Here is a 20,301-nt window from a genome sequence, read left to right as displayed (position 1 = left end):
TTTATGACAAAGTAACCCACCTACCTGACCAAGGGAAGCCAGTTGATGTAATCTTTTTGGATTTCAGTAAAATTGTTGATACTGTCTCTCACAGTATCCTTCTGGACAAAATGTCCAGCACACAGCTGGATAAACATGTCATGCAGTGGGTGAGTAACTGGTTCACAATTTGGGCACAAAAGGTTATAATGAATGGGGTGACCTCAGACTGGTGTCCAGTCACTAATGGGGTTCCACAGAGTTCCATCCTCAGCCCTGTGCTCCTCAACGTCCTCATAAATGGCTTGGATGCAGGCTGGAAGTGATACTAAGCAAGTTCACAGATGCTGCAAAACTGGGAGGAGCTGTTGACTCCCTCAAAGGCAGGGAGATCCTGCAGAGAGACCTCAGCAGATTAGAGGGCTGGGCAGCCACCAACCGTGTAAAGTTCAGCAAGGGAAGTGCCAGGTTCTGCACCTGGGATTGGGCACCCCTGCATGTACAGACAGAATGTATGGGGAATGCTGGAGAGCAGTGCCACAGAGAGGGACCTGGGGGTCCTGGTCAATGGTGAGTTGGACATGAGTCAGTAGTGCCCTGGCAGCCAGGAGGGTCAGCCGTGTCCTGGGGGCACGAGGCACAGCATCGCCAGCCAGGCAAGGGAGGGGTTGTCCCGCTCTGCTCTGCACTGGGGCGGCCTCACCTCGAGTGCTGGGGGCACTTTTGGGTACCACAGTGTAAGGTAATAAACTATAGAGAAGCGTCCAAAGAATCACAACGAAGATGGTGAAGGGCCTTGAGGGGGAGCCGTATGAGGAGCGGCTGAGGCCGCTTGGTCTTTCAGCCTGGAGAAGAGGAGACCAAGGGGAGACCTCACTGCAGTTACAGCTTCCTTGTGAGGGGAAGAGGAGGAGCAGCACTGATCTCTTCTCTGTGGTGACCAGTGACAGGACCCGAGGGAACGGCCTGAAGGTGTGCCGGGGGAAGTTGAAGGTGGGTACCAGGAAAAGGTTCTTTACCCAGAGGGTGGTCAGGTACTGGGACAAGCTCCCCATGGAAGTGGTCACAGCACCAAGCCTGACCGAGTTCAAGAAGCACTTGGACAATGCTCTCAGGCACATGGTGTGACTCTTGGGGATGGTGCTCAGGAGGGCCATGAGCTGGACCTTATGATCCTTGTGGGTCCCTTCCAACTCAGCATATTCTATGATTCTGTAATATGATGCTAAAGGGAAAACAGTTTCACAGTCCTTTCTAAAATGCAGAGATGGCATAGGTTTATGCTTGTAAACCAGTCCCTTGGGCTTGGAAATCTGCAGTCCATGCATTTAGACATCTTGAATGATAAACCAGAGCTTAATCAATTAATTCTGAAAAATTGTTAACTTTTCTGATTTATAATATATTAGTACACCAAATGAATATGTAATAGGAAAACACTACAGATTATATAACCCAGGAAGGATAACTAATGTGTTTGTTTGTCCATCAAGGCAATTTAATTTTCAGACATGATCTTTACTGACTTTTTTTTGTGTTATATGACTAATTTTAGTAAGGTCACACCATTCTAAAGCACATTTAACAGATTAATTTTTGTGATCATAAACATATCTTTGCAACATCCTGAAGAGGCTGAAAGCAGAATTATTAACCTTAAGTTTTATTCAATTTACACGTAAGTGAACTAAGATTAGCTCCATGGAAATTAGTGTAAATTGAGAGGAAATTAAGCCTTCTCTTATCAGGAGATCCTTTTCGTTCAAAAATACGCTGAATTTGAGTACAAACTTGAAAAGTAATGGTAATAAAAACAGCACTGACTGTAATTTTCCATTCCTGCAGATAAGAGCAAGTTGTGGTTAACATCTTGTCAATTACTCCCCAAGTTTTTAGTCTAACTTGATGTAATTTGTTAAGGAAAGAAAGTCAACTCAAAAAGGAAAGGAGAGGGGAGTAGATTTAGCAATTTCCATAACAGCAAAGAAGAATTCTTTGAGTTCAGAATATAAGTGGGGGCAGGAAAGGGGATGTTCTTGCTCCTTTGTTCAGCTCATGCTTTATTTAAAAAAAAATTCTATTCTCTTTTGCGCTTGCAAATGAAATCAAACAATGCTTTAAAAAGCTATCAGTGAAACAAGAAACATTTTTCTTCAACCTACAGCTATGACTAGTCAAGTGTTTTTAGGAGCTAAGTAGTTGAATACATAAAAATGTTTGAGAAAACAGGTCAAATGCTAAACAGATTGGCACTTCTTTGTTCATAATCAAAAAGACATTAGGCAAGTATGAAGCAGAGTTTCAAAATGTCAGTAAATGTAAGGATATCAAAGATTTTTTAAGCCAGCAAGTTAATTGGTATTTTGATCCTTTTGAGCAACTGAACAACAAAATGGATGAGCCAGCATTTTTTCTCCCTTGATGTTATTAAACAAATAGGTGTGCTTCTTATCTGCCTGTTCAATAATGCTGTTTTGTAAACTCTTAGCAGGAAATATGAGGACAAAACAATCAAAGGCAGGGAACAGACCCATTCAGAGTTTATCAGGTGGGAGGTAAACAAAAGATAAAGCTCTGTCTAATGTTACTCTTTACTGTCTTCTGTTTTCATGTAGAGCAGATTATTTGCAAACCTGGATGTAGTTTATTGGGTTAAAAAACAGATGGTGAGGAGAGGACTCATTCACACAATGTTTCTTCAGCCACATGTGTTATCATCTGTTTTATGTATCTAAATATACCTATTCTTTTAGTTAAAGTGGGAAAATGTAATCTGCAGTCCCCGTAAACACTGTATCCCTGCCAGGTCTTAGACAGTTTGTCTCCCTTCACCCTGTCTTGCATCCCATGACATCATGCATCTGTCTTAGGTTTGCTGTGAAGCAACATGGCCCCCCTTTCAGGCTGGAATCTCAGATTTTAGATGCAGGTTATTAACTCGATCAGTCAACCAGGTGTGCCTGGAATGTGGGGTCACGTGATGACCATGCACTGCATGCCAGGTAAGGGAGGTGTGCTTTCTAGTGGGGACCTGCACTGAAGGTCCCACTGGATGGAACACTTGCTGAGTGCCTGGGCCCTTGGAGCTTCACGTGACATGATGTGGTATGCAGGTGTGTCCTCACCACATACCCTTCTTTGATGGGCATATACTGTACAGTGAGTTGAAGGATAAGGGACTTGGTAGGCTAATGGTACTAAATGCTGTCATACTTGTAACAACTCATAGGCTCATAGGAATGTGTTGGGAACTTTTACACAAGTTTCATTTAAGGATTGTCTTTTTTCTTCCCTGCCTGTTTATGGTAGGCATTACAGTTTCTTGTACTGCATTAAGATGCAGGATAAACTTTTATTATAAGCATTACCTATTCCACAGTAGTCAGATGATGTTACTCAGATCATGCACTCATGGCAATACCAGTGCTATTACTGTAACAGTGATCCCAGTGAGGCTGGTTCTGCTTTTTCAATCTCACAGGGCAAATTTGCATAAGGTCACTGTTAGTACACCTGGTATACACAGTTTCTGAACCACCAGTGTTACATTTCTCGTGATCATATAAAACCTCATTGACCTTAATAAGTCACATTTTGCATTGAGTGGAGCTAAGAATAAAAACTGGTCAAGCATTACAAAATCCTGTAAAACATATAAACTAGTAAGAGCTTTCTTCTTTTCAATTCAGTTGTGATACACTTGCTTATTATGCAAAATCAGGGAAGCACTGAATTAAATTAGAAGTCAAGAGATTTGCTATATAGAAAGAATTCTTTCTTTTTAAATGATGCATTTTAATGCAAGCCTACTTTTAACAGTAAACCTGCACTATACCAGAGTTCATAAGTGATTTCTGGAAATAAAATTTTAACATTGCATGATACCTTGATTTTACTGTTATCCATGGAAATGTTTATTTGTTTCAGTGGTTTTAAGATTTCACCAGATCTGTAGAATGTTCCCATACACTTAAAATATGGCAAACCACTGTACCTTCCATATACACTTCCTAGACTTTTCTCATTCACAGAACACTGGTAAATGGTTGCAGGATGGAGATGATAGGAAAAGTTTAGGAGTGGAAAGTCTGCTAGCTGCTTATGGATAATATATGCAGACTGGACCAAATTGTGCTTTTCTGAGAGTATTTCTGTGATTCTATATTTGTCTGATGATTTACAGTGTAAGTGCTAGGTATCTGTTACTGAGTTTCAAGAGTATGTTAGATGTTGTATAATTTTTATTTACTTTTTTTAATTTATACTCTTAATATAGAGTCAAATGTAATTATTTTTGTGAATTCAGATTTGAAAGTTTCTGAAAGAGGTGAAATACAACCAATACAAGTTACAGATTTTTGGAAGTTATTTTACAACTCTTGTAGTCCTTAAAAAAGTGTAATTTTTTAAAACTTTCCAGTTCCAGGGCTGAGAAGGAACAAATGGTTTTGTGATGTTGAGAATCTTCCTACTATTGCTTGTGGTCTGGCTAGAAAGGGATTTTGCACCTCATGTTTTTCACGTATCATTATCATTATCCACCTCAGGCCATTATATTTTAGTACAAAGATTTGTTTTAAAGAGAAAAAGGGTTAACCATTACTGTTTTGAGTTAGTTATGTAGAATTGATGCAGCCTTTAACTCTGGAATGTGAAGGGAACTTCAGTAAGAGACACTGGTATAGTAGTTAATGGTGCTGTTTAAATGCATTTTATTGAATAGTTCCAGCGTTTAGCCTTTAGGGAGGGATGGGAAATTGAACCATTTGTTTACAATCAGTCTATTTAATCTGAAACCACCAACACTAAGATGCCTGGTCTCTAAACAGATAGTTAATGTATAGCATCTCTCTGAAGTTTTCCATATCTTAGCATACTTTGATGTCTTTAGCATTTAACCGTACTTCTCCATGTCCTAGCTTTGCAGTCTGAGGTTAAATTCAACTTCTAAAAAATGTTGGTTTATTTCTAATGACTAGTAAGTACAGTTAATCCCCATTTTAATGTATTTTTTTCTGAAATAGTATTCACATCCATGAAGGATAGTATGTATTGCAGAGTAAAAACCACTAGTTAAGAAATACAGAATTCCAGACTTTCATCAGGTTTGAGAAATCAGTTCTTCTGAGGGGAAATTACTTTTCTCTTACTTAGTCTTACTGCTACTGAAATGTGATTAGTCAAGTATTTTTAGGAAACATGTAGATGAATGTGTGCCATGTGTAGGAAATTTTCAAGCAGGATGTATAACCCAGGAAAATAATATACTTTTGCACAAATATGTGCATGTTTATGAAATAGCACAGGAAGCACCATAAACTATATTTTTAAAAATAGCAATAGAAGTATTGTTTTAATGTAGAAGAACACTGAAATATTCCTGACTGCCACATTTCATGCTGAAAGAACAAGTGCAAATATGGAAATAAAAGGGTAGAGTTGTGAAATTTTTATCTCATATGAAAGAAAATGTGATTTCTAGCCCTACTTTTCAGAAAATAAGTTTCGGGTTTCTTGGTGATGCGTCGCAAGTAGAGGTAACTCTGTGACCTATGTCTGCACAATAGATTTACATAAGTAGGACAGACATGAAATTAGACCAGTAAATCAAAATGAACAGTTGTAGTTGTATATACCCTAAAGCTTGTTTTCAGGCATATTCTCTACCATTTCACCATGTACAATGTTTTTATGATTTCACCAGATACATTAAGGTGGAACATTTTACCTTCCTCCAAAATTTTCCATAGGGTCCATTGCTGTACAAAGATTTAAAATTAGATAGAACAATTGGATGACTCTGTGTGGCACATGCTGTGCTGCCGTACAATTATCCTGAGCACATCATGTCAAACTACTTGGGCATCTGTAGTTAAGTGATTCAGTCATGAAAACTAAACCAAAGTGTTTACTTGAATATACCCACAAAACACATGGATTTGAGCTTTGGAACACAAATCTAGAGACCTTTTACAGTGCAGAATGCACACTACAAAAGGAGTTCTGGAGAAGAAATAATCAAAAATAAATAGCCAGTCTCATATTGGTAGTCCTTATTTCTGATGAGTACAGTAATTTTTGCCTTACTTTTGATGAGGGAACGGCCTAAAATTGTGTCAGGGGAGGTTTAGGTTGGATATCAAGAAAAGATTCTTTACCCAGAGGGTGGCTGGGCACTGGAAGAGGCTCCCCATGAAAGTAGTCACAGCACCAAACTGGACAGAGTTCAGGAAGTATTTGCCAATGGTTTTGCGCACATGGTCTGACTCTTGGGGATGTCCTGTGCAAGGCCACAAGTTGGACTTGATGATCCTTGTGGGTCCCTTCCAATTCATAATATTCTGTGATTTAAAGACACAAAAAAAAAGCAACAGTAAGTATATTTAACTGGGTACAGGTGTCTTCCGTGCATTGGTTAGTTCAATCAAAATGTTTGGAAAATCGCCATTTAGAGGAAGTTTTTAATAAATATTGGGAGACAATATGTTTACATACAGAAACTGTAGGTATTCCTATGGTTTGTAAAGTTCTTGTTGTTCTGAATAGCTTGCTTTCTTAGACTATAGATAAATTTAAATTTATAAAAACATTGGTTAAAGTAGGATTTTTTATAAAAAATAACCATTGTTTTATTTATGGGTTTTTTCGGAGCACCAAGGCAACTACATTCTAGATCATGAAAGAGAAGCTGTTGGAGAGGGTACTACACTTGACAAATAGTACTACACTTGACTTGTTTGTCATAAACAAAATGGTACAGTCAGGCAGGTAAACCACACAGCTCAAAATACTTTTTACTCAGATATTTGTCACAAATAAGTCAATTTTTCAGTAAGTGGAATGTCAATGATGAGATAGATTAAAAAATTATGAGATTTCCCTTGAATATTTTATTGCATCAGTGCTATCTAAAAACTGTTTTGTGGTTTTAAAATTCCCATCAATAACATACCTTAAAAGATACATGAACAACCAGTGTCACTCATTTGAATTCTTCCTTCCTTCCTTCCTTCCTTCCTGCCTGCCTTCCTGCCTTCCATATATACGTAACTAACCTATCTGAACAGCAATTTACTATTAGTGTAACTTCCCCCATGTCTCTGTCAACTACCTGTTGAAATTGTATGCTGTCACAAATCATTTGTGATACCTATATTTTAAATCTGAGTTTCTTTAGTGCAACTCAGTGCAGTTTGTTTTGTAAAAACTGGCATAATTAACTTTAGTAATAAGGTGGAGGAAATGTACTTTTTTCTTTTAAATACACGGTGTGTCTTCAAACCTACTAAAAGGCATGAGTTGGTGTTTTGAAAGACTGGGCTAAAGAATTTGCAGTATCACATTGTTGAGAAAGTCACTGCATTAAAAATAACTCAGTAATACATAATCTCCTATCATTATTCAGTCAGCAATGTCTCCAGTTGCTGAATATCTGTGTCTGGTCCAGAACTTATTCCAGTGCTTCTCACTTCAGATGTCATTTTGTTCCTGTTTGATCATTGTTGACTATTTTAGTGGTTCTTTTTTCTTTCTTGTGACAACTGGAGCTAATATCTAGAGATTAACTGGATATTTAAAAATCATATTCTCCTGATTTAAAAAAAAAAAAGGAAAGTCTTGCAGAATTCTAAATTTTCTAATTGCTTCTCCATGTTTTCTTCAGTATAAGTTGGGGTATTTTCTTGACTCTATGTGGCTACAGAGGAATCTGTCTTTGAGATTCACTGATCACGTTCTTTTCTTCATGTTTTGAAGAATATCTGATGGTTTGCTTCCCCATGCTAATAATTAGTACAGTGGTTTGCTCAACCTGCCGCTTCCTCTCAATCACAATGTAAGAGCAGCACTTTTAGAAGTATAACTTAATACCAAGACAACACATGGCAGTTAGTAAATGAGAGCTGAGGTGACAGTTGCTACCATCTAACAGTGTACTTGTGCTAAAATAACCTTAAATTTATAAACTAACTGGCACATGTTCTTGCTATTACTTAACAGAATTGCAAGTAGGTTTGCTTAAATACTGCAAAACCAGTCTTCATTAATGCATAATGGCTTTACAGGTAGGAAGGGATTGGTTCTTAATTCAGTTGAAACATGTTTGCATTCCTTTTTCATTAGCAATATGTTATTTAATGTAAGTGTTAGGAGCTGTTCTTTGCAAGGGAACATGGACAAAACAAAAGACAATTTGTTGAAGTATGGGTCTGCTCCAGACTTATAAAATTTATAAAATAAAATCATTCCAGTTAATTGTTTATCCTAATCATTTATATGTTCAAATATCTGTTCATGACATCTGTGTCATGATTTATGGGAGAATTTGACCTATTAATTCTAGAGATAAAGCTCAGAGATAGAGAAAAACAGTGGAAATACATATTGATTGTCAATTCAATTCTTTCTTTGTCATTCTACAGGTATTACTACCTTGCGTTCAAGGCACACGAGACTCCCCTTGGTAGCAGAGAAAACTGTCTTGCCATTTTGGAGAAATCTAAACTAGACAACTGGATTCTTGGGAAAACCAAGGTAGAGGGTGCTAACATTTTCTCAAGGATAGTATACTTCTACAAATCATGCCTAATAGTGGTTCAAAAAGTACTATATGAATGAACAAAAGAGCAAGGAATTGGCTCCAGTTAGCTTCCCAGGTTATGGAGGTGCCCTCCCAAGTCAGCTGAGTTAGTGCTGCAAGAGGAGGGGGTGCATTGGGTACCTCCCGAAAGTGCATTCAGCTTGTGGCTGCCGTGATAAGGACAGTGCATCTGTCAGTTCCTGCTGTTGCAGTGACTACCTGAAGTTCCCCATGCTCTTAATAATGACATGGCTGAAATGTCACAATTTGGCCCATCCTCTGAGCCTGGTTGGTACCATTATCCATTCATGGAGTTTCAGGTAAGCTCCTTCTCGCTCTGTCAAAAGCCTTTGTTGATGGTTTAAAATGGAGTGAAGACTTCTTTAGAAAGGATGTTGCACAGTACTTTGAGTTGTTTTACATTACACAAAAGAAAACCAGCAAGAATTTTCTTGCCCAAGACCCAGATAAAATGTATGTGAGCACCCATAGCATTTGCCTCCTGAGAGAGAATGCTTTTAGATAATATTATGTCTAAAACCAAATTCAACCTAGGATTTGTCTTTCCGCTGACAAGAAAGGTTGTCTTTCAGAATTGTTGAAAATATCCCACCGTCCAATTTGCTTTGTAAAGGGGGTTAATATGGGATTCATTTTCACAGGATCACAGAATATTCTGAGTTGGAGGGGACTCACAAGGATCATCAAGTCCAACTCCTAAGTGAATGGGCCATACAGGGATTGAACCCCAACCTTGGTGTTATTAGCAACATGTTCTAACCAACTAAGTTAATGTCAGAGTTAGCAATGGGATGATTATAATCAGTGGATCAAAGTTCCAGAAGCACACTGAGAGCATATAGTTAATTCACAAGATTATGATATCTACAATCAAGTATTTTTCTAGTTTTCTCAGCAATGATACTCTTGAATAGGCTGCTGTAAGACTAATGAAAAGGCAGAATACAAGAGGTTATAATACTGATTGTAATACAGATTTTTTTGTTTCGTTGTTGTTCCGTTACAGGTTTTTCTAAAGTATTACCATATAGAGCAGTTAAATTTGTTCCTGCGAGAAGTTATAGGAAGGGTGGTGGTCATGCAAGCCTATATCAAGGGATGGCTCGGAGCAAGGAGGTACAAGAAAGTCAAAGATAAAAGAGAAAATAGTGCTATTACTATACAGTCAGGTAAATGCTCATATTCCCTATTTCACTGAGTGTCTTTGTATTTTCAATCACTTAAATTGCATGTACATTGTTTATTCATTCATTATGGTTTATTATGAAATCTGAATGACTGGAGGTGTTTTCTCTTCAGCTCATTGATGCAGATATTACTGATTTACTTCCAAAGTATCATCTTAGTATTTGATAATGTCTTTATTTAAATATTTTAGCATTTTGAATGTGATGCCTGTGCACAAAATGAAAATATTGTTAGGTATGTCTATAATAACATGCAGCACATAATTGAAATGCAGTAGCACATGTCCCTGCCCGTATATCAGAATTCCAGACATACATCATAAGATGGGCCTGAGAGGCTGATTATCAGTAATTTAGCAGGTTTCCTTGTAGTGATTTGGGGAACTGTGTGAGCAAGAATGATCACGCACCTTTGTCTTTTGGGTTAGGACATCAGTGAGCACATGGCAACAATTAAAATTTGAATGAGTGAAGTGGTGTTTGAAGTTGTGAGGATGTGAATATTGCAGTCATGAACGCAGAGTTCAACATGTGGGTGGGTGGGGAAGAGCTATTGGGGGTGGGGGCTGAAGTAGTTATGGCAGGAGAAATGAAAGTTTCAGCACATCTCTGACTCTGTAGACTCTGTAGCACTTCCTTAAATAGATGTGATTTCCAGCACATGGTTTTGTATTTTTAGCCTGGAGAGGATATGAAGCTCGCAGGAAGTATAAGGAAATAAGGAACAGAAGAACTGATGCTGCTATACATATTCAAGCAGGTAATTAAAACAGTATTTCAGTTGCCAACACCTATTTTTCTGTGGATGATTTTGTGTGTGTCAGTGTTTATAGCCAAAAAACCCCAAAACAGTAAAGTCCAAACAAAAGCTATCAAAAACATTCTTTCTGATTATTTTTGCTTCAGTGTCAAATGACATCCGTGACAGGTATCAGGCACTTTGGACCTTTTATAAGCACTTCTCTGAAAGCAAAATATAATAATTAAAAGCTGTTAAGTTAATTCTTGGCTAAAACTGTGGATGGGAGACACTGGACATGCATTTCTCTGTCTTTGTGTTGAGCACTGATCATGGCAGGCTGCCAGGTTTTTGTTTTGACTGCTTGCTGGGTTTACCAGCTTTGACCAATCTTTTGACACTCTGCCAGACTCCTATGCAGCCATATCAATATGAATTTGAATAAACTTTAAAGAGATTATTGGAGGAACAGGCCCATAGGGCTTCGTAGGTCTCTAGTAGAGAGCAGAGTACCATATGGCACAGAAATCTAAGAACCAGTGCTGTGAATGCTGTGAACTCAATGGCGTATTCAGATGCTGCCAATAATGAAGCAGCCTCTGTATGATGCAGTGCAGTACACCTTCTCTGTCCAACTCCAGGTTCAAAGACTGTGACTGATAAAAAATGAGTTGTAGAAAATGTGTTTACAGATAAACCAAGATACCGCCTCTACCAGCTTCCCCTGCTACAATTCCTTAATATTTGTCACCCCTTGTTCTGTATCTTATAGTCTGAAATCAGAATGAAAAATATCTGTTGTGATATTCTTTTATTTGTTCTCAAACCATTCCCAGTAAATTCATTCATGTTGTCTAAGTTTGCTACTCTGAAATTAAGCATCGCTGTGACTTTCAACAGAAAACAGAATACCATTCTAGTTACAGAAAGGAACAGAATATCAGTAGGATCAAATAATAATTTGTAGCTTTGCATGCATACTGTTATGTAAAATCATGAAGTTCTAGGGTTAAATGCTGTATATTTTAATAAATGGAAGAAATTTTTCTCCCGTTAGCACCAAGCACCGAAGGATTGCACAAGTACTCTCTCCCATTCTTCCTCTCCTTTGTGTTGTCATTTTCGGTTGTTTTCATGATAGCACAGAGAGTAGGTCTTAACATATCCCCCTGCCACTATTTCCTGGAGTATTTGCTACCTTTAAAGGTATATACATACCTGGTCTTTGATTACAACAGCCTTTTGCTGAAGAAAGGAAACTTAACCCATGACAGTCTCACTATTATCAGCTCCTTAAGGTGAGAGTTATCTCAGGTGCAATAGGAAGCTTGTGTGTAGCATTATCACTTGGAGACTGCAGGGGACGTTCTGCCTTAGAGTTTTATCCCGACAGATTTTTACCTCTTTAGAGAAAGCTACTGATCTATTCTGCTGTTAGCACACATGGGAGAGATTCAGAGCTCTGTTGTTTCCTGACATCTTTTAGATGCTGTGTAGAGCATGGCACAGCAGAGGCAGTGGGAGTGAATTTGGACACTGTTGAGCCCTCTGGACCTAATGCTGGAGGAATGTTGTTAGTACTCTTCCCTCCAACACACACAGTGTTTTCCTTTGTAACCTGGCACTTGACTGTTACAGTGATCAGCCTGGGTGGATAAACATTAGGACTACAGGGTTAAGGATGACACAGTAAACCTTAGTATTAATTAGGCTGGCTATTCCTCCTGTCTTTGGTGCTCTAGTAGAATGGGACTAATAATAATATAATAATAATAATCCTCAACACTTTTCTGTTTACCTTTGGAAACCTATATCTAGGACTTCTTATTTGAAAATATTTCATGTGTAGGTTTTCTCTTCTCAATATGCTAATTATTCTGTGTTTCAAATCAAAGCTTATGGTTGCTAATCATGGCCATTTTCCAGGTTTTAAAATACACTGACAGTCTTTGTGTTGTTTACATTACATTACACAGTCCAAGTGCCTAGTGACACGGAGACAAAAGCTACTCTAAATCTCTCCCTTCACTGCACATCTTACAGTGTGAAGGTAGTTCAAGGCAGCTTTCTAGTAAAATGGAGTATGATCACCTTTGTATTTTTTTTTAAATCAGCCATTTCAGGCAGTGAGATAAATTGTTTGCATTCGTCACCCACATTAGGAAAACCATATAATTAAACTCTATGTACTTCCCTCTCTTTTCCCTCCCCCCTGCCCCGCTCAAGCAGGCCTTGGAATTTAGGAAGCATTTGGCTTACATGTTTCTACAGAACAGCACATATTGAAATTTGTTTTCCTTTCATCTCTTTCCCAATAAAAGCAGCCGCTCAGCTTATCCCTTTAGCTTCCTCAGAACTTCCTTTCAGAATTCCCGATCTATTACAGCACATTCACATACCAGAAACAAGATGCCTTTTCATGCTGTCAACCTTTTTCATCTGAAATGTAAATTAATTCTTGCTGGTACGCTTTGACAGAGATCAAAGTAGGGGTATTAACCTTATTGGGCCTTCTCCTCATCAGAATCAGTTCCAAAGACTGCAAGGGTAGTGCTAGGAGGCCAGTCTTCACTGTTATCTATGGCCCTCCTCCAGGCAGTCCTCTGTCTACAAGTCAGCATTTCAAAGGCGCTGATTTCTTTTGTAAATGACCTTATCATTACTTTAAACTGTGTGAAAAATTATTTGCCTGAATAATTCTTGCAGGATTATCTTGCTCATTTTAATTGTGGGGGGACTTCATTCAGGTTCCAGGATATTGTTTAAGTGGTTTTGACAGCAAGTGATCATAGCCTGATATAAAGGAGGAACACAGCTCCTGATTGGAAACCTCTTGACTTGTTCAGATTGTTCATTTCTTGCGAGTCAGTCTTTGAGGTAGGCTGCATTTGCATTTTAAAAATAAACAGATGCCTTTCAAATACATGAGCTGGTGGTCTGGAGATCTCTGTGGGCCCAGCAGTTCACTATCCATTGAAGAAATGTTGGAAGAAAAAACAAACTTAGAAAAAAACCAACCCTCACAATATACATGAGGATAAAATTCCTGAGTGTATTATATTACAAGAAAAAAGTCATTATTTCAGATGGGGGTAAACGCTCGCTGGGAAAGAAAGTATTAGTGAATTTAAATTAAATGGGGAAGAAAAAGCTACCCTACTTCAGCATATCTACATCTCATGTTCTCAAAAGACAGAGTTGTTATTAGACTCATGGCTAAAATGGTACACAGGGTACACAAGGTCTTTCCTCCTACTTCCAGTCACACTTTCTCAAGCTGTGAAGGTTAGAAAATGCTAATTTTTAACTCAGAGACAAATTTTAAAGGAAGATTTTGTGTTAAGTGTTTGAGTTGACAATACTTTGCACTTCTGAGTATTTCTTTGTAATTGGAATTTATAGTGTTTTGATTCACATCTACATAAGAGGAAAATATATTGTCAAAGACTTTTAAAAATTATTTTGCCAGATTCACAGCTGGTTTAAATCAATGTATATCCATTGAATCATCTGGCTGAAATGTTGCTTCATTGATTTACCTCACATGAAATTCTCATTAAATGTTTATTTGTTTTAGAATAATGAATTAATTAGAATTTAAAGCAACAGATAATACAATTATGAAAATATGTTTTCTAGTTATGATAGCATGTATTTCCATGCAATGTGACTTGTCCCAAAAGGCTTAAGGGAGGATTTAAATCTGGTTATTTTATTTGTGAACTGACGTTGCCAAAATGCCAAATGAGTGGTGCATGCAATTCATTTAGATCTGAGGTGACATCACTGAATTCATTTTAATTAGGCCCACTTTAGCCATCTGGAATATACTGTGCAGCTCTGGTCAAGACTGAGTTTAACTATGCTTCCAGAGGTGAAAGGCAAATGACTAATCCATTGAGCTACCATCTCCTCCTCCAACACGTGCTCACACACTCACCATATGTCATATTGTATTAGAAAATTCTTTATCAAGAACTCAAGATTTGGGCTCTTTTCCTTAAATAAAAAGTGATGGATGTTCAGAAGGAAGCATCCCCTTGTAAATTGCTTTCTCTCTATAACTTCTGCTGGTGCAGTGTTGCTCACATATCTCTGACATGTGCTTCTGGCAAAATTTACTCCATTTTAATTAAAAAAAAGAGGGACAGAGAACAGCTGCAATTTACTGGTTTACATTTATAATGAATGTAAGCTTTTAATAAAAGTGTTACATTTGGGACTTTAGCAGCAAAAATAGAATGTTTATTTCAGTAGAAGACAAGGAAGTATTTTTTGAATATTTATTCCTATATTTATTCATCTATTTGTATCACTATGTATGTGTATGTGTACATGTTCTCATCTAATACCATTGTATAGGTCTAAGAATTACATGAGTTAAATGTTCCAAAAACTTCTAAGCACTTCATAAATATATCTAAAAGTGTAGTCTTAAAAATTTTCTTGAAAATGACACCTAAATAGCAGATCCATTTTCCTTTTTTATTTTAGTAGTTCTCTTTCTTTTAACTACATTATCAGTGTAAAAAAAAATTGAGGACATGTTTCTCCTAGTGGCAGCTGATCTGATTTATCATATTATCTTAATTTCACAGTCAGGGTAAACCAGACTAGTTTGAATAGGCTGCACAGCTTTGGTTAACTTTATTCTCCCATTTCACTGTGTTCTGTACTAGCTTAGCACATCCAGTAATTCATGTTTAGTATGTCTCTAGTAACCATGCTCATATGCAGGGAGCATTTTAGAAAAGTGAGAAGGCCTTACAGTATTAAAGCATGGGGATTTATATTCTGTCCCTGTCTCTGAGCTAAACTCCGTCAATGTTCAAATGTCTGGTTTTCTCTTCTGAATTTGAGGAGAATAAATGGAGACTGTTATTACTAGATTTGATGCTAAAATCAGGAAGGGACAATGTACAATAAAATATCTTCCTTTTCCTTGCTGATATTGCCAGAGTTTCATAGTCCTATTCACCTTTTTATTTGACCGAATCTCAAGATCAGAGACTCTGATATGTGGTGGTTACAGCACCAAGCCTGACACAGTTAAAGAAGTGTTTGGGCAATGCTCTCAGGCACATGATGTGACTCTTGGGGATGGTCCTGGGAGTTGGACCGGATGATCCTTGTTGGTCCCTTCCAAGTCAACATATTCTGTGATTCTGTGAGCTCTATGTCCGGGTGTTGATTTGCATCAGTAACACCAGACCTGATGACAGCCTTAGTGAATCTTGCTAATAGTCACTGTTTGTTGCTGATAGTTACTGCTTGTACAAGGGAAATCATTACTTCCTTCTCATAATGCTTCTGCTGAAGAACTTCAGAGTTTTTTTCTGCTATTAAACAGGCATCACCCAATACCCATGTAGAGAGGTGAAAGAGGGGATGTGTTCATGGCACCCAGCAAAGGATGTGACTCTGTGCCTTCTACTGCTCATTAGAATTAATTTGGCATGGAATGAATAATCAGATTCATGGGTTCTAATTTCTCTCAGATGCTGTTAAGCTGCTGAATGCTCTTTTAACTAGACAAATTAAGAAAGTGATGTGCTGTTCCTAGCAAATCAACTGCCTTCTCTTAAGCAAGCATGAGCTTTCTCTTCTGAGTTGCTGTTATAAGCTATTTTAGGTGATTTTATAGAATAAAATTGTGTCTGTGTGGTAAAAGTCTGCTTCACATGATTTTTTTTTAATGACTGAGAATTAATCCTTCTACTGTTTTAAAACTACTTTATCTCCTTTCTTTATAGTTCTCTTATAGACCTGTGATTGTTTAGCTTTGATCTTTTTACACTGTGCTTCACAATTTGCTCTGTAATTATATATTTCCTGTGGGAATCAGAAGGAAAATGCCTGGACTTTTCCTATCTGGAATTGTGCAGTATTGTGTGTAATGTATACTGCCTTATATTTAGACCTTAAAAGTTTATAACTGCAAGATGCCGAATTTCAGACTCCCTGAGGTAAATAGATTCTTGGTTTTCTAGGTGCTGAAGCTGACAGAAAACTCTCTTTGTGTGAGAAATTATCAGTAAAAGAAGTAAAAATTCATTTCCTAATTTGTGGCACATAAAGCATTTAACACGAAGTTACTAATAGAAGTGTTAAAATTAAGTTCATTTCCTATGTTGCTTTTCAGATCCTGTCATCTTTGGCTATGTAAAGATGAGGGTTAAAGCTACTGTTGCTGAAAAGTTTGGAATATAGACTGAATAAGGTGAAAATGAGGTGACAGCTGGTAATCATTCTTCTTCAATGATGCAGTGATTGTTCGTGGAGCAGTAGCAACATGAGTCTGCTAATTTCACACTCTTTGAGCCAAGTGCTTAGTGTCAAAACCAGCACCAGTCAGTAATGCAAATTGCTGTAATGGAGCAGCTTCCCAGCCTCTCAGACTCCCCCAGTAGAATTCTCTGCATATGCATTTCTTTTGAAACATTATAGATCCTGTTAATAAATGTTGAAAAGATGCAGTCCTACTAGTGCTTGATGAAGCTTCCAGAGACTTAAAGAAGTTTGTTTATCCTGCACTTCAGTTGTCCCAGGAGTCAAAAGTAGGAAACATACAACCATTTACCTTTCAGATGCAAGGTAATTTAGAAGAAAGTTAGAAACCATCTTGAGGGAAGGTTGTGTTGAAGAGGAGTTGATTTTGAAAGTACCTATGAAAACAGAAGATAGGGCAAAAACTGTGTTTGTTAAATCAGATGTATCAGGTTTTTACGTAGTGAATGGGGGAAAGACCAAAATGGTTGTACTGACATTAATAAGAGTCTCCGAGAAAAAGAAAAACAATTTTTAAATATAAAATCACAGCATGTATCAGGGTTGATTTTATAGACACAGGCGTGCAAAGAATTATTAAAAGCTGAGAAACTACTAAGGATAAAACTGAAGTTTATCTTATTAGTTCATTTGTTTCAGTGCTTCTTTATAGTAGTCCACCGACTGACACTCAGCATGTTTCAGCTGCAGAGAGGTGACTGCTGGCCAGCTGTCTCTGCTGCAGATAGCAGAGTAGGATCCTTGTCTGGTCAGTTAGGGGATAGTTAAGGGTTGGAAGCTTCACATGGGACAAGTGAGAGCTTGCCTCATCTCTGCCAGACAGGCAGACTTTCCTAGTCTGATTATTAAGGGAGGAAAGTTCCTCAAGCCTCACGATACCTGAGCTCTGTATTTGGTTCAACACCTCAGCAGGTCAAACTTCTGTCATGCATTCTGTAAAGTGAATGGTTGTTTATTTTCATAACCTCTCATTAAAAGGCAATTTTTGTTGCTTCTTATCCCAGAAACCTCAATGCTTTCATAAAAATCAGAAGTGTGAGATACAGAGGAATCTTGTCAATCTTCTGATCAATTTCTCTGTTCCTCAATTTGTTCATTATTTATCCTACCTCCTGATTTCTTTTGGTAATCTACGATGTTATCATGACCCTGATCCTACATGAGGTTGCCCTAGACCTTATTTCTGTGTCTATCCTACTTTCCATTGTAGTGTGTAAACCTGGACCCCAATGGGAGGGGCTGCTCTTCTCCTTTGGGTATTTAGTCTTCAGAATTACTCTGGTTTGTATGCATTTCACGTACTTGAAAGCTTTTCCTAGACATGAAACTTATTTTTTCAAAAATCATATTTCCTCAGCTTAGTTCCAATATTCTTTTACATACTGTCTCACTGCTTAAACTGCAGTCCTGCTGAACTAGAAAACAGCTCCTTTCTCTCACAACCCTCAGTCTTCTTATTCAGCAACTGCTTATTGTACACTGAAACAATGGCACTGATACTGTATTTACTTTTTTCATTATTCAGTTCTTTCTCTCCATGGGTATTTCTACTTAAAATAATGCTTGAAATAAATGCTACAAAAATAAAATTTAAAATTTTGTGAGTTTAAGTGTATATTGCAACCTTTTTAGTCCTTTGTCCTAAGTGCAGTATGTATTGCTATCTGTGGTTTGTGCTTGAGCTTTCTTACTGCTCACAGGTGTAAAAAATTCAAGATAAAACTATGGAAATAATTATGGTATTCAGGTACCCAAACCCGAAGACAGTTGATGGAAATAAATCCATACTAATCATAATTACTAATCATAATTTTCTTTACCATTTCATTCTACTACATGCTTCCTACTTAATGTAGTATTTTTTGTGATTATTTTGTTCTGCTTTTTTTTTAGGAATGGTATAAATTCTAATCTCTCTAAATTTCTCCTGTTTTTATGAGAGGTGTTTTAAATGTTTTATTATGGTTACAGTTAATTGAAAAAATAGGAGAAGACATTAAGAATTTTTCTAGCTGTAACAGAATATATCTGGCTCCTCACCCCACTATCCCACAATAAAAGAAAGTAAAGCTTCTGATTCTGTAAAACATGACTAGCTCAAAGGGAAGTTGTGATCAAAGAAGTTGTTTTGGGAGTGATTTTATTTTAATACATTCTGAGTTGGTTTCCTCTTTAAATTAGGCGTGTTTTTGAGGCCTGTTTTCCTTGCCTGGGCTGTGCCAAGTGATCAACAGTGAGAGTTTAAGGTCCTGTAGAATTTCCAGGTGTTGGTAACATTGCAACATTTGAGTTTCTCGTGTGAGGTGCTAAGTGTTCTTGTGCACTAATTCAGTAAAAGATGGGGACATTCAGGTCTGTGCTGCAGTGCCAGATGCCAGTCTGCATTTCAGTTTCTGCAGAGCCTTTCTGATTCATAACTATGTTTTTCAGCTTTTAGGGGATATATTGTTCGTAAAAACTACACAAGATTGAAAAACAGCATTGAGCGTGTCGCAGATGCTCAGCTTACAAGCAGCTGCTCTACTTCAGATTTTGGCTGTGAAGAAGACTGGTAAGTTGAATCCTTTGCTATCTATTCTTTAATAAAAGTGGTTTCCACCACAGTAAGATCTGAAAGGAGCAGGTTTGTCATCATGATTCAGCCAGCTCTTAGAAAATCTGCTGCATTCTGAGGATGACCACCTTTAGTCAAGTAAGTTCCCTCTCCAGCTTAGTCATCTCAGTAATCTCCCAGTTAGTGGAAAGGTGCTGTTTGCTCTGGGTTGCTGTCCTGTTTTTGTGTACTTCGTGTAGGTACCCAGAATACTGTAGATTGCAGACAGAATTGCAAGTGCTCATCATTTCAGAATTGAGTGCAGTGTATGTTATTAAATGTCCAAGAGTAGAAAGTTACCCTTCTGTGCCTGTAAAGCTCCATGTAGACCAGCAATGAGACAGGGAAAAGAGCTGTCAAGAGCAGATGGACAAGTCACTGACAGAAAGCCAAGGAATGCTGTAAACCATAGTGATGCTCTCCTTTTTGAAGAGAAAAGGTATTTTATCCCTTTAAGCAATGGATTCACTCCAGACAGATCTTCCCCTGACACTTCCCTGGGTATGAGAGGCAAAAAGGATCTGTTATGTCTGAGTCACCAACAGTGTTCTAGGACAGGTGGCTGCATTTGCAGGACTAATCCCTTTTATTAGTTACAGTGATGGAGAGTTATGAGATCTTTCCTGCTGAAACCATTATGGAGAAGTTAATGATTATTTCTTTTTCCGTGTATGCTCATAGCACTGGGTTTTGTTAACTTCCATGCTAACTCTGCTACATGCTCTAGAGCATTATTATAGGACTTCGTTCAGGTGTAACCACCTACATTCTTGCAGGTTAATAGTGCTCCAGAATATTTTCCTTGAATAAAGTATTCTGTTTTAGCAAAAAAAAGGTTCAGGCCATTGGACAAGGACTAAATAAATAAGTAAATAAATGGTTTTGGTGATGATTTTCAGGGTAAAAAGCAAGCCCA

At 37.7% G+C, this 20,301-nt stretch overlaps 1 protein-coding gene across 21 annotated transcripts in view; it reads left to right on the top strand.

Moving 5' to 3' along the window:
• MYO3B (myosin IIIB) overlaps positions 1–20,301 on the top strand; it is a 253,079-nt gene that overhangs the window by 138,379 nt on the left and 94,399 nt on the right. For all 21 annotated transcript variants that reach the window (XR_007204830.1, XR_007204841.1, XR_007204835.1 and 18 more), the window contains 4 exons: positions 8,400–8,511; positions 9,585–9,747; positions 10,445–10,525; positions 19,223–19,343. Coding sequence is in view for 6 of the 21 variants with exons in the window: in XM_048309828.1 (XP_048165785.1) it covers positions 8,400–8,511; positions 9,585–9,747; positions 10,445–10,525; positions 19,223–19,343 (477 nt within the window). In the remaining 15 variants the exon portion in view is untranslated. The remainder of the gene's footprint in view (positions 1–8,399; positions 8,512–9,584; positions 9,748–10,444; positions 10,526–19,222; positions 19,344–20,301) is intronic.

This window comes from Corvus hawaiiensis, chromosome 7 (assembly GCF_020740725.1).
Source record: "Corvus hawaiiensis isolate bCorHaw1 chromosome 7, bCorHaw1.pri.cur, whole genome shotgun sequence".
NCBI classification, from domain to species: Eukaryota; Metazoa; Chordata; class Aves; order Passeriformes; family Corvidae; genus Corvus; species Corvus hawaiiensis.
The sequence above is the reverse complement of the archived record's forward strand: the minus strand, read 5'-3'. Positions and strand labels throughout refer to the sequence as shown.